This window comes from Strix uralensis, chromosome 4, assembly GCF_047716275.1.
Source record: "Strix uralensis isolate ZFMK-TIS-50842 chromosome 4, bStrUra1, whole genome shotgun sequence".
Lineage (NCBI taxonomy): Eukaryota > Metazoa > Chordata > Aves > Strigiformes > Strigidae > Strix > Strix uralensis.
The window spans coordinates 122,287,963-122,301,649 of record NC_133975.1 but is presented as its reverse complement, the minus strand read 5'-3'; the positions used below and the strand labels follow the sequence as shown (position 1 = coordinate 122,301,649).

Below are 13,687 nucleotides of genomic sequence, written 5' to 3'. Positions count from 1 at the left end.
GTTTCCTCTCTGTCACTGGAGCACTCATTCTCACAAGGGGAGAAGCTGGGTCCCTATACAAACAAGCACAGGTACACATATTCAACACAAAACTGACATGCTATCACAACATGGCTAACGTTTCTCAAATAATACCCAAGTCAGCCAAACTTCCCTTTTCCTAAGTTCAACAACCACTTTTACTAAATCTGGGCCAAAACTCTAACACATCTGCTGCTGTCAACACAGCACATAGTCCAATACTGGCAGAAGTTGGCATGGTCTTCACACTTATCCTAAGCATACTCACCACATGGAAAGCAAAACCCTCCTTGCCCTACTTACCAGAGATTAGCTCACTCAACTATCTCCCTACCCTTCCTTCCATCATTTGGACATCAGGTGTTCTGGCATCATTAGCCAAGCTCCATCTGCTGAACAGAGGCCAGATCTGTCCAACTTTTGCTGACTATTTAGTGCAGCTGGAAATCATTTACTTGCCTGAACAGGCCATGCAGGATGCTCCCAGTTTGGGCTGGTGACTGGTCACACAGGCCTGGCAGTGGTCTTGGCTTCTGGAGCTGCCCCCACACCAACACCTACTAAGCACTCCACAGATGAAGCACAGAGCACATTTTAAGGTTTGGCTCTTGGTCTCTTAACCCTTCTGGGAACTGTGCCATTGGTCACTAGAGCCTGGCTGCAGTTGGGCAGTAGATACAAGCAGCTGGTTTTATGCTCCACACTAGGTAATTTGCTGTTAAAGAGAGGGTCTGTCACAACACCGGCATGTTTTGTCCACAGGTACCGGAAGAGGCTCAACAGCTACCAAGGAAAGAGCGGATTGCTTTCACCACTCCACACCAAACAGTACAAACAGCCCCTGCAGATGACCCAAAAGTAGTAAAGCAACTGAAAAAAGGATATCCAGATTTCTTGATTGTACAAGCCACTTGCATGATATTTCCAACAGCTGTTGAAATGGCCACATCCCAGAGAGTTCCAGGAGACCCATCACAGTCCGGGGATGACGCCCTGTTTTGTGATGGGAATCAGATGTGTATCACCAATCCAGCATGTTGCCATTGACCTCAACTACCCCAGCAGGCTCATCTCCTCTAAGACACTCAGCAGTACCACTCTGCTGAGGGCTGCGTGATGTACCCTGGGCACAGCCACCACCTCTGAACTGCTCAGGAACCACATAAGATGCAAAAGCAGCAGGCAACCCCTGCAAAAAAAATTTACTTGATAAAGCTACAGACAAATCATACTTCTGTACTCTGAAATCCAGGAGAACAGCAACAATGCCAGAAGGAGTAAACACATGCTACAGCACACAATACAGTGAGAACAACACACAATAAAAAGAGTACAATACAAACTGAGTACATCTAACTTCCCAAATGACTTAAAACACAAAGCCAAACACTGCTCATTTACAGTATAATCAGCACTGATCGATATATACAGACCAAAAGCAACACAAACTATGCTATAACAAATTGTATGTTGTGGTAAAACAGGAAACACATTTAAACGTAATCTTTAGAATGCTGTGAGAACTAGGACTAATGCTTTACTTTCACAGTTAATGCTGAAAGCCAGTCAATGCTCAGCCTAGCCAGAAGTATCACATTTCATTTTTGTACAGAAGACTTCCCATCCCATTCATCGAGCAGTGTAAAATCCCTCAGAAACGATAGGGGAAGATTTGCTACAAGCTAAATGAAAATTGATCATTTTCCCACAGCTGTCCAGCATTCCAATCAACTCTGCACAGGTATTGATGTATGGTAATGCCGGCCCGGCCCCAGCCGAAACTCAGAGCAGCCTGCCAAACTCCAGGAATGCTGATGAAAGACTGATTTTAAAGCTTGACTCAGAAAGAAGGATAATTGTGCTCTGCTAAGCCTTTTTTTGTGAGCAAGTGCTGAGATTTCGCTGATTCACTGTATGTTAGGGTGATGCATAAAACAGTCAGACTCCTAGTGATAAAACAAACATGCAACAATGGCATTATGCTGCCTAAAATAGGTGGATATATTTATACCAGTTAAACATTCTTTCTCCAACATGAAAAGGAACATCTGCCAGCTATGCCTTAAAAGCTCATGCAGCTTCAAAGCAAAGAAGTCAGTCCAAAGAACTGCACACCAAAAGTTCACGTTCAGTTTAACTTATCCTAGAGAAGAATACATTACTCTTGCAAAGTGGCATATCCCCACCACCCTCCTTGCTTGGAATAATCATTTGAAGCCTTTTTCTTGGGTTCTTCTACAAAATTTGCCTTTTTTCCATTTAAAAATAAAGCATTTTTAATGAAAAACTACTAATTAACACACTTTGGCATAAACTTCAACAGCAGTACGAGGGACTGAAGCCACTGAAGAGTTCCCAATTTACAAGACCACACCACATTTCCACAAAGCAGCTTTCTAGTTTCATCACAGGGAGGCACAGTGCACTATGCAGATAAACTCCTTTTAGATAGCATCAGCACAGCTCTAATCCATGCTCCACAAGCTGATCTGATACCTGCTACTTAAGCAAGCTCCCCTTTGCCTGAACACCTCCAGTCCCCTTCCACAGCCTCACCACTCCCCTCCTGGTGAGCTGGCAGATTTTCAGGACTGTCTATTACTGTCTTCACAGTTTATCTGCAGTCCCTGGCTTTGCTGTTTCTGCTGTTGCAGAGACCCCAGCCCCAGAAACCATACCCTGACACCTGACCTGAAAGTTCAGTTCCAAGTCACAGAGTCTGCTGTTTTCTGTGTCCCTCTGTTATATATTCTTCCTTATTATGCATATTACAGTAGCAGTCAGCTCTGCTAAGAACAGTAGTCGATGATGCTCAATGCCATACAAGCAGAAAAGTTTTTACTGGATGGACAAAAGATGGAAGCATTTTCTCTCTGCTGAACAAAAGAGAAATTAAGCATGTGGATATTAAGCAGCCTGCCCAAATTCACAAAGTTAGTGACAGGTCTAGGGATTAAATTCATGTCTTGCATCCCTGCAATGGGACACAATTCCTCCTGTTAACAAAGGCAGCAGGAGGCATGATTCTCTGGAAAGTAAGGCCCAAGTCTTCTCCCATAAGCCACTCATCTGAAAGACTATACCAAATTAGCAGATAGTTGTAAAAGAAGTCAGCCTGCTCCTGATCATGAGCACAGCCAGTGACAGACAAGACTCCCACCTTCCTAAAGATGCCTTCCATTTGGGGATATGCTGGACACATAAATACAAAATAGTTATTCTAGTGCTGCAGGTCTGAAGTCAGAGGACAGGGAGCCAAATCCAGACAAATTAAATTCCATAGATCTTCAGTAAATAAAAAAATAAAAAAAGAGGATTCAATACTCCCAAATGGACAGCTGCCTGCCATACTCAGTGTGAGCGATATCCAAATAGATCTAGTTCCTGAAGGTAATCCAATTTTGAGAAAAGCAACAGCATCGTCATGGAAAAATCTTCCATAAAACATGCACATGTTTCCAGATAGATTCTCCTCCTCTAGCCAGGGTGAAGCAAAATCTCCGCTCACTTTTCTCGACAAAATGTTCATCTGTCAGCTGAAAACCCAGGGACTAACTGGCTCTTCTCTGTATCAGCATCCTCACTGTGGGATGAAGGATTCAGACCCACAGAGTGCAGTTATGGTGGGGTACCTGAGCACCAGGAGACCCAGGCAGCGACTGTGTACATGGTGGGCAATCCTGGTCTTGGGAAAGAAAAATCTCTTGGTGGTTTCAGCCATCCTGCTTCAATACCCTGCGGTGCCAGGTCCGGAGCAACAGCCACTATCAGCTGCTGTGGGTCGGGGAAGAGGAGGATGACTACTGCCTCCTACAACCTCGCTGTTAACAAGTCAGAGGTTGGGATCACTGTAGGTGGAAACTCTTGGCAAAAACAATAAAGCAGCTACTACATATTTCAACAGGTTCAAAGTAACCTCAGATGTTAGGAGCAGATGCTCTTTTCCACCCCCTGGGATTTTGAAATGGTTTATATGTGTCCTCCGTTTTCCCCTAATAGGGCAGGGTGCTGAAGGCATTAGCTAGAGAAAGAGCAGGAGCAATACTAATTACCCTCATCTACCCGGGAGATCGCAGTACCTTCAGCTAATTGCGCAATCCCCACTCCTCCACTTCAGATCCCCCAGTGAGAAGGTCTCTTGCCTCCGGCATCTGAACTGCAAGATAATCCCGCTCACCTGTATTTTAAAAGGGCATGCTTGAAAATCCTAAATGTCTAAAGCAAACTCATTACCAACAGTTTCCACAGCCTATCACATAGCATGCGGACTACTGCACTGACCGAAACAAGGAAACTGCTCATGTCAACACATTTGACACGGTGTTGTCACTAACCCCATTATTAGATTGCACACGTACCTGAAATCCACATCTGAGCTCATAGCCTGAAGCACTCCACAGCCAAGTCTCTGCAAGAGTCTCTCTCACAAAATTAAATATTAAATGTGCATCTCAAAAAAATGCCCCGTAGTTTCATATTTATTAACTAAGACATTACTTTTCCACTTATGCATTTTTGAAATGTTAAATATAGAATGTTTTAAGGTGCATTTAGTGCTTATAAAGAGCCCTGAAAACTGGATTCCTCTAGAGAGGAATCTGTAAAAGACAGTTCTCCCACTCAATTCCCCTTATCCACATCAACCCACTTGCAGAAAGGTCTCCCATAAAAAGAAAAACAGCCCCTCAGGAACAGAGGACCCCAAACTTATCCAAGACTCAGCCTCCTCTTCACCAGAAGTCTCAAATTCCAGATGACCATGCCGCTCAGTAGAAAGGGCTGACACATCAATAGAAAACAATCAGGATGAGAAGAAAAACTCCACAAAAAGTCAGGGGTTGCTTCTAAAAGCTCAGACCTATTCCACATGCACCTCAAATGCTGTGAGAAGTCCCCACATGCTCTGAACCCTTGCTTTCAGGAAAGCACAAGCCTGCAGGCAAATGCTAAGGACACAGAGCCCTCTCCCAGGCTCCTCTGTGGGCAGCGCAGGCTCCTGAAGCACACAACAGTGAGGGGGCAGGTATCCCCAGCCAGGCATCACACAAGTTCTCCTCTCTACAAGTCCTGCTGATACCATCAGAGTGGCCAAGGTGGGAATAACAAAGCATACCTGGCCCTCATGCATCAGGACCACAGTCCTCAATCCCATGCCTGTCCTCTTGGCCTGGTTTTCCAAAGCAATGACAACTGCTCTATTGCCCTTCTTTCCACCCTCCTTGCTGCCAGCCCTCCTTAACAGCTTTTGAACCTGACAAATGATGTGAAATTGAGGCTCAGAGCAAGTTCCTACAACTTCCACAAACTGGCCATGAGTGAAGTGGGGCAGGACCTACCTGTTATTAATTGTTTGGCAGAAGCCAGATGTCCATGTACTAACTTACTGTCAACCAAACTGTACGTGAGCAGCTGCAGATGCAGAGAAGGTGCTGCCTCTTATCGACTCATTGAGGACAAGGAGGGAACAGCTGGGATTAATGCAGAGGGATGGGGAGAGCAAAGGAGGTGAGCAAAGCATCCATCCTACAGAACCATCCTTCCTTAGCTTTGCTGCTCATGGCAACATGTGGGGGGTTATTTAGCATGCAGGAGAAACCCACAGGAAAGAGCATGCCCTTTCCAAAACTTCGTTCCTCATCCCCCCTTCAGATGATGCAATCAGCAGCACATACAGGTGTACTAAGAGACCATTGCTTTGATCAGAAGTGGGTGTGGTGGGAGTTCAATCCAGCAGCACTGCGTGGTGTCTGCACAGCTGAGACATGTCAGTGCAGTGTGTCTAAAGCCACTGCTATCCTCCCCTTTTTTCCAGAGAAGTCGGGCTTCCTCCAACTCTAGCTGGTGTAACACAGAGCCTTGCCAAGGACATGGCGGGCTGGAACTTGCTTAGCTCCCTCAAATGATTCATGGTTCATTATCAACCAAAAGCATGACCTGTCCTGGTCACCAAGACTCTCTGCAGACCAGGGCTGGCAGTGTGCCTCTTTGTACTCAACCACATCTTACCTGTTCAAGTGGGAATTCATTTTTTTTAAGTATCAGAGAAAAAGCGTTGTCCACCCCACCAGCAATAAAGAGCCCACACTTGCTCCTTTGTCCCTCAGACTCCCTGGAAGCCGTTCAGTGGCGTGCCTCATGTAACATACAGTGCAGATAACACAACAGGGGGAAAAAAAAAAAAAAACAGGGAAGAAAAGAAGCTCTTAAAAACTAGGACAGCAAGAACTTGGCTGAACTTAAGCTACAATACAATATGCATGTTTCTTCCCCCTTTAATGCTGCCTCTGACACTTGCCTGCATTGGCAGTATGTACAATATAAACTCAGACCAGAGGGATCAGGGGTGACGGTGGATGGGGACAAGTGAAACGGTCTACGAATCCCTGGATTGGGAGAAACAGAATTCTCAAAGTTAATCACTTCCAAAGTGAACTTCCTCTGGTCTTGGCCTCCTTTCAGTACCGATTAAAATAATCTTTTATTACAGTATAACTGGGTACAGTTACTACTTTTCTATAACCAAAATATTTATACCAGTATAAAACCCTTCTGTGGATGTGGCTGTACTAGTGTGCATGTTCCTCATACCAAGAGAGCTTTCTTCTTCTGCTCATAAGGGATTAGCTAAAACCATTTTACAGTAGCTGTATATCCTTGAGGCTCCTAGAGGGAGCGCAGACTTTACTTCCAGCGACGCAGCTGCAGGAGCACATCTCTCATGTCGGACAGTCCCTGCCTGTCCCCTTCCTTTCGGAGACATACACCTCCTTAGAAACAACATACACCTCTTTACAAATGACAGTGCCTTTGGGTTTACCGAACACAGGCATCAGGCAAATTAATTAATTAGCATTTGTGAAGCACTGTGAAGATTTGAGGTGCTAAGTATTATTATTACTAATTTAATCTACATCCCCATTCAGTCCTCAGCCTCTCCTGTGAAACTGCCAACAGTGATGCCAATTAGCGGTAATTGTTGTGGTGGTTTTGTGACAAGGCTATTTGCCAACTGGGAGTGAGACAGAGACCACCAACCCATTTCCCGTGGATTGCCCCACAGCTGCCAACAGCCGCAACTTCCAGGCACAACAACCTGCTCTCCACCCCAGCCAGAGCCCTGGCCGTAGGAGATCCTGTATCCCATTACCAGCTCCCCAGGGACATGGCCTGCAAGGCACACGCAGAACTTTTAATTAGGAATAAACCAAGGCACCTTTTATTTTTTTTCCCCTCTTAACACTAGTTCAGCAACTGATGCTGATACTGCAATACCAAACTGATAATCTGGAATAATTTCAGATTAAATTTTGCTCGTTTTCATCCACGCTTGATGAAAATCACATTTTGATTCACACACAGGCCTCACTGTGGTGGCAAACTGTAAAGGCAGCAGCGGTAAAAAGAAGGGAATTGACAGTGTGGAGTGCAGTAAATCTTGTACTTGGGAGAACTGTTAAAGAGTTTTAACATAAGCAGAGAGGTGTATCTTTTTATCATCTGTCCACAGAGATTTGGAGGACTTTAAAGAGATGCAAAGAACTGAGAGTATTCTGTAATCAATGCACATCATCTGAGCACCGAAACTTTATTTATATATTTTAAATACATCTAATTGAAAGGACAGCAACACATAAACTGTATGAATCATAGCCCTCTCAAGCAATTAGATTTGTTATCCCTGCAAACAGTACGTTGGCTTTTTATTCTAATGTGAATTCAATCCCTTGTCAGCTGCCCCACGCATGAGAATACACCTCCTCTCTTTCATCAGGAAAGATATCAACAGCAGGAAACTAGCCCTTCTTTCATCTCTGAGGCACCCACCCACCTTTCCAAAGGCTTTTCAACCAGGTGTGGAAATCTTTCTGAATCTGTGCTGAAAGATCCCTTAATTATTATGGCAAAGGAGGTAAATCCTTTAAGAGCAGCATGCTCCAAGCAGTAGCCTCCTGTGTTTACTCATCCAGTAGTTGCTTAGTTTGACAGTATGTTAGAAGAGCTTATAAGAAACTCTTTGGACTTTTATTGTATGGGCATGAAACTCTTATGGAGAGGAGATGCTTTTTCAGATGTCTTGTTATACAATTAAACAAGAAAGGAGGGGAAAAAAAAAGCAAGCTGCCTTTCTGGCACAAACATTACACAGCGCTCAACCTGCCAGCATATTGCATCAGATTCCCACTGCAAGGCCAATTCGCAGCAGCTGAGTAGCTGAACCCCTGACTGTTATCTCCCGCTAACCTACTTCACACTCAGAAGGCAGTAAGTAGGACTGTTTATTGCATCTTCCTTCCTGAGGAGCTGCTCACTACACCAGGATTAGGGGGGGCGGGGGGGGGAAGCTTGCAATTAGGCTAGAGGTCTCACAAGCATTAGAAAATTTATTTAAAAACCAAAAAAAATAAACATCTAACTCTACTGCACTCAATAAGCAAACTCCAGGTATCTGTTACTCTGCGATCAAGTCTGTCGAGGTTCTGACACTGTGATGACTACTATTTTATTACGTTCCTAGGCATGCTTTGAAACCCTGCAGAAAAGGGGGATTAATTTACCCATCATCGAGTGCTTATCAAGGAAGTCCCCCGAGACTTGCAGGAAGGAGACCACACAAACAGGCCTTTGCTCACAGGTCTCCTCACCCGAACACCTGGCCAAGCCCCCCGATTCTCCTGCACTGGCGGCTTTTATTTTCCCATGACAGAGATCGCTCCCAGATAGGACACTATTCTTTAGAGCAGAGGCCCACCCCAACAACGGGTCAGGGGTTTATGTGCTCCTCGGTGAAGCAGCCTATCCCATGCACTTCACAAGGGCAAATTAAACTTCTTTCCATGATTTGCAGCAATACAGAAAACAAAAGGTCCAGCAGTCCTGAATTCAGTAAGATACGTGACCTTTTACACCGCAGAAATAAGAGCCCGCTCCAAACCTAGCAAGTCAATAGAGAGACTCCTGTTGATTTCAAAGAGCTTTGGATCTGGCCTGGAAATACAAACCTTGCCGCGCATTCGGACACTGCTCCACAATGCACTTCCAAACAAAACTATATTTAGATTCAATGGGAATGCTGTAGATCATACAGGAACTCTTTGAATGAAAATGAAGGTCAGTAGGGTTTGGCTTCCTCTTCAGACCCTCCCCCCCATTCTTGCAAACATCCAGATAAGCATTGTTTAGAAAACAATACGTTACTTCCAAATGTTATCAAAAACCCGACACACGTTTTGTGTGCCCTGGAACAGAATCTCAGGGTCTTCTGTTGCATTTTGCCCCGTCAGCTAATCCTCTGGATCTCTTCAGGTGTCTAGGCAAGATGTATTTTTTCACCTATATCACCTTTTTAAAGCTTTGTGTCACGTGCCCTCACTAAAGGAAAAGGGACAAGACCTCTGATATACAGAAAACACACGGAAAGGAAAAAACGGTCAGGCAACTACAATACACAGGAATAAAGGGGCACACGTGTTAAAGGAAACCTCTACCACGCTCACACACTTTCTCCATTCCTACCAGATATGAAGGGACATCATGAGGCAAAAAACTGGAAGCAAATGACACAGCCCCGGCTTGCCCCAGTGACACTGAGGCCAGGAATGAGCCCGTCAGCCAAGGAGGGTCACTCCAGCACCCAGACGGCGAAAGCCCACCAACACCATCCCGCTCAAACTTTCCTCCAGCGCCACAAACGCGAGCGTGTGCTTCTCAGCTGCATTTGATGGACTCCTCGGAAGGAGGGGCTGAGCCGCTGCTACCGGCAGCTTCTCGCAGGAGGGATGAAGGTGCTGCAAAGCCCGGCCGCAGCACCCAGCCGGCATCCCCGGCACGGGGCCACCAGGGCTGGGAGGAGCGGGACGGGGCCGCTCTGGCACCGGGGCTCTCGGAGCGGCTCCGCCGAGGGCGCGGCCCGGACGGCACCGCACAGCCTCTCGCCCGCTCCGCTGGCCAAACTCCCTGTTATTTCTTTTAACTTGTTTCTCGCAGCCGGCGACTGTAACAGAGGGTGAGCGTCCAGCCGCACGGTTTCGCTTTCTGATAAAGCCCAGGACGGAAAATCTTAGAACTTTTGAAGAACCTTCCTCGGTTGCAAATCGCCGGCTTTGCTCTCCTCCCAAAGCCGCAGGGATGTACACCTGACCCCGCCGGGTTGGGGGCCAGGCTCCGGCGGCCCCCGCACCCCCGTAACCCCCTTCCCCCCCCCCCCCCCCCCCCGGTCTCCCCTGACCGCCCGAAGGTGCTCGGCGCTGTACGGGCGCACTTACCGGCGGGGCGTTGGGCGGGCAGCCGCCGGCGGCCAGCCGTGCCGCCTGCCTCCTCAGCTCGGCCAGCTGGGCCTGGCAGCTCCGGCACCAGCCCCCGGCCGCCGCCCGCTCCAGCGGCCGCGGCTCGGCCCCCGCGGCGGCCCCCGCTCCCTCGGGCGGCGGGCGGCTGGCGCAGCGCTCCTCGGCCGCCGGCCTCTTCCGCGGGGAGAGCTCCCGCGCCGCGCTCCCCTCCGCCACCTGCGGAGAGAGCAGAGCTCAGCGCGGAGGATCGCGGAGGCAACGCGGCTCCCACCCCCCTCGCGGGGAAAAAAAGAGAAAAAAAAAAAAAAAAGCCCAAGCGCGGGGAGGAGTGTTGTAACAACTTACCCCCGGCGCTCGGGGCTCAGGTCCCGGTCCCGGACCCTTCCTGCCGGCGGCCGCGATCATGATAGCGGGGGATGCGCCCCTGCCCCGCGCCCCGCTCCGCTAGTGCGGACGGGCCGGTGCTCGGCGGCGAGGCCGGCCCGCGGCGCCCATGGCGGGGCGGGGGTCGGGGGGTGCCAACAGTGCTCTCGCCCCTTCCCCGCCGTCCGGGCTGCCGCTCTAGGTGATGTTGCCTCCCATGTTGAGGAGGGAGTGAAGTTTTGGGCTGGGAGTGGGAGGCGGAGTGAGCTCCCCACGGCGGCACGGGGAAGGACCCGGAGCACGGGAACACGTCGGAAAAAAAAAGCTGGAAAAGTGCTCGGAGGGCAGGGGAGGAGGGGCTGGGCGGGGGCGGGTGGGGTGGGGTAAACGGGGCGGGGGGAGCCTCGGCCAGGGGGGGCTGGGGTTTAGGGTTAGGGGTGTGGGGGAAGATGACATTTCATAGTGACCCTACGGGATAGTTCCGAAACGGTGTGACTAAAGCGTGGGCACTCCCGCGGTTGCCTCCTTGACACTCCAACACACCCAAGTTCCTCGGGAGTGCGGATAAAAGGGCCGGGCTGGGGGTGCCAGTCCCGCGTCAAAGCGCGGGGGCAGAGAAGCCGCGCAGCCGTCGGCCCCTGCCGCGGGCGCTGAGGGTGCGGGGCAGCTGCGCCTGGGGGTCGGGGGACCGGCAAGGGGCCCGCTGCCCCCCCTCGGCCCCCGCCGCTGGTGCTCTCCTGCGCGGGGGACTGGGGCGGGGGGGTGGCGGCGGCGTCCGCGGGCAGATGCGCGGTGCCGCGGGGCGCAGCCCCCCCCCGGGGGCCGACTCCCCAGCCGCTCGGCGGGCGCGATGGGATGTTCCTACATGCGAAAATTGACCTGACAGATGGAGAAATTAACGTTCGCGGCTAATTGTCTACTTGGCTGCTGCTCCGGCTCGTATATTTAGCACTTATTTTTTAGTTGGTTTTTTTTCTTTTCCCCCCGGAGAGGGGAGTACGCGCCGCTGTCTATCACTCCCCCCCCCGCGGCTGCCCGGGCGGGCGGCGGTGGGCAGGGGCCGAGCCGGGACGTGCCCGGGCCCCGCGGAGAGGCCCCGCGGGCTCAGCGCTGCCGCCGCCGCCATCCCTGTGACCAGGGCGCCACCTGCCGGCGCCGCCGCGCGCGGGAGCCCCCGGTCCCACCCGCGACGGAGCCGGAGCCGCAGCGCGACCCGGCACCCCACGGCGGAGCGGCGGGGACGCGCCGGGGCGCGGCGGCGGCGGCTCCCCCCGGCGATGCCGAAGGCGGACTCTTGTCTCCTTCCCCCGCCAGCGGGCGGGTGGGTGCTGGTGGCACGGAGCCGTGGGCTGGGGTCTGCGGTGGCGGGAGCAGCGCCGAGCACAAAGCGTGGGGAAAAACATACATATGGACCAAAAAAACCCCAACCACCCCCCGCAAGAGGCACCTGCCCCAGACGCTTAAACTTTCCTGGTTCTCCCGAGCGCGTGTCTGAAGCGCCCCCCCCCCCAAAAAAAAAAAAAAAAAAAAAAATGGGGAGAGCTGGGGCCATGTGCGTCCCCGCAGCGCGGGCAGAGCCCCTGGGGGCACAAGCCGCCGCCCCCCCGACCGGACCGCCCGCCTGGAGCCCGGGAAAAGTTTGGGTAGGGAGGTGAAGAAGCAGGACGCGGGGGCTGCCGTGTGCCCCTCTCAGGGGCGGGCGGGGAAGCGGGGCTGGCACAGACCCCTGCACCCGGGCGGTGCGCCCCGGCTTCCTTCCCTCGCCTGCTCGGGGCTCTGCAGGTCTCCGGGAACTTGCTCCGAAATTCCATGCGCCCGAATAACGGCTGCAAAACCCTCCTGCGGCTCCAAGTCTCAGGCTGGACGGGGCGGGGGGGGTGGGGGTCAAGGGATGTGCTCCCCGGCCAGCGTGGGGCTGAGCCGCGCTGCTGGGCTGACCCCCGCCTCCTTTTCTTATTAAGTTACAGAAATCCTCCTGGAAATAGCGCGACGCGGTGCCCCCACTCCCCATTTGAAGCCGGGGGCACACAAGGCGCCTGTGGGGGAGCCCCGGGAGCGGGCCGGGCAGCGCCGTCCCGCCCTGCGCCGTTGCGCGCGGCTGCGCACCGCTCCGCGGAGCCGCCAGGACTGTTCGTGGTGCTGAAACCCGCCCCGGCACGGCCGCCGCCAACTTCGCACCGCCAAGTTGGCCACCCCCTTCCCATGAGCCGGCCCGGGGCAGGGCGGGCAAGCGGCCCCCCCCGGCCCCCTCCCGGCCCCCAGCCCCCCAGGGCCGGGGCGAGGTCCCCTCACCTTGGCTTTCCTCCGCAGGAGGTGGCTGGTGAAGCCGAAGATGATCTCAGAGTCCAAGCACAAGGCTCCAATCTCCAGCAGGCTGGGGTTTTTCCTCGTGGCGTTGGAGGCATCGGGCGGTTTTTGAAAAGCCATAGTTTGGGGTTGGAAATATCCGGCTCCCTGAGAGGAGGCGATGTATTTGTATACACACACAGACAGAGGGGGGGGGGGGGGGGGGGAAAAAGGGATAAAATAGCAAACACCTCCCACCCCTTAAAAAAAGAAGGGAAAAAAAAGAAAAAAGCCAGGCGCGGGTGAGTTACTCCTTCATCTGCCAGGATGCGCGCTGCCGGGCTGAAGGTAGCCAGCAGCCGGGCAGACCCACCAGCCTCCCTGCCTCTCTCTGCCTCTCTCCGCCGCTCTCCCTCCCGTTTTATCCCCCCTCCAGCGCACCTTGCCTGACAAGCGAGCGCGGGTGCGGGCCCCTCTCAGCGCCCCGCCGGCACCGCGGCCGGGGCCGCGGCTGCGCTGGGTGCGCGGGGCCGGCAGCGCCCTGCTCCCCCGCCGCCGGCCATCAGCTCGCCGAGCGAGGGGGCTCCCACCGCCCGCTGGCCAGGAGCCCGCCCTGCGAGCCTCCTGCCTCCCCCCATCCACTGCTGGGTGGGTTTAGTGGCTGGGTTGGTGTTGGGTTGGTTTTTTTTTTTTCCCTCCTCCTTCTCCTCCTCCTCCGGGGTGAGCGCAAGGAG

General features: G+C 52.2%; 1 protein-coding gene across 1 annotated transcript in view; it reads right to left on the bottom strand.

Annotated features, from left to right (window-relative positions):
• KIF26A (kinesin family member 26A) overlaps positions 1–13,162 on the bottom strand; it is a 102,254-nt gene extending 89,092 nt beyond the window's left edge. The window contains exons 1-2 of the mRNA XM_074868943.1: positions 12,960–13,162; positions 10,284–10,520 (exon numbers count right to left, since the gene is read on the bottom strand). Of these exons, the coding sequence (XP_074725044.1) occupies positions 10,284–10,520; positions 12,960–13,094 (372 nt within the window). The 5' untranslated portion in view covers positions 13,095–13,162. The remainder of the gene's footprint in view (positions 1–10,283; positions 10,521–12,959) is intronic.
• Positions 13,163–13,687: the final 525 nt, after the last annotated feature.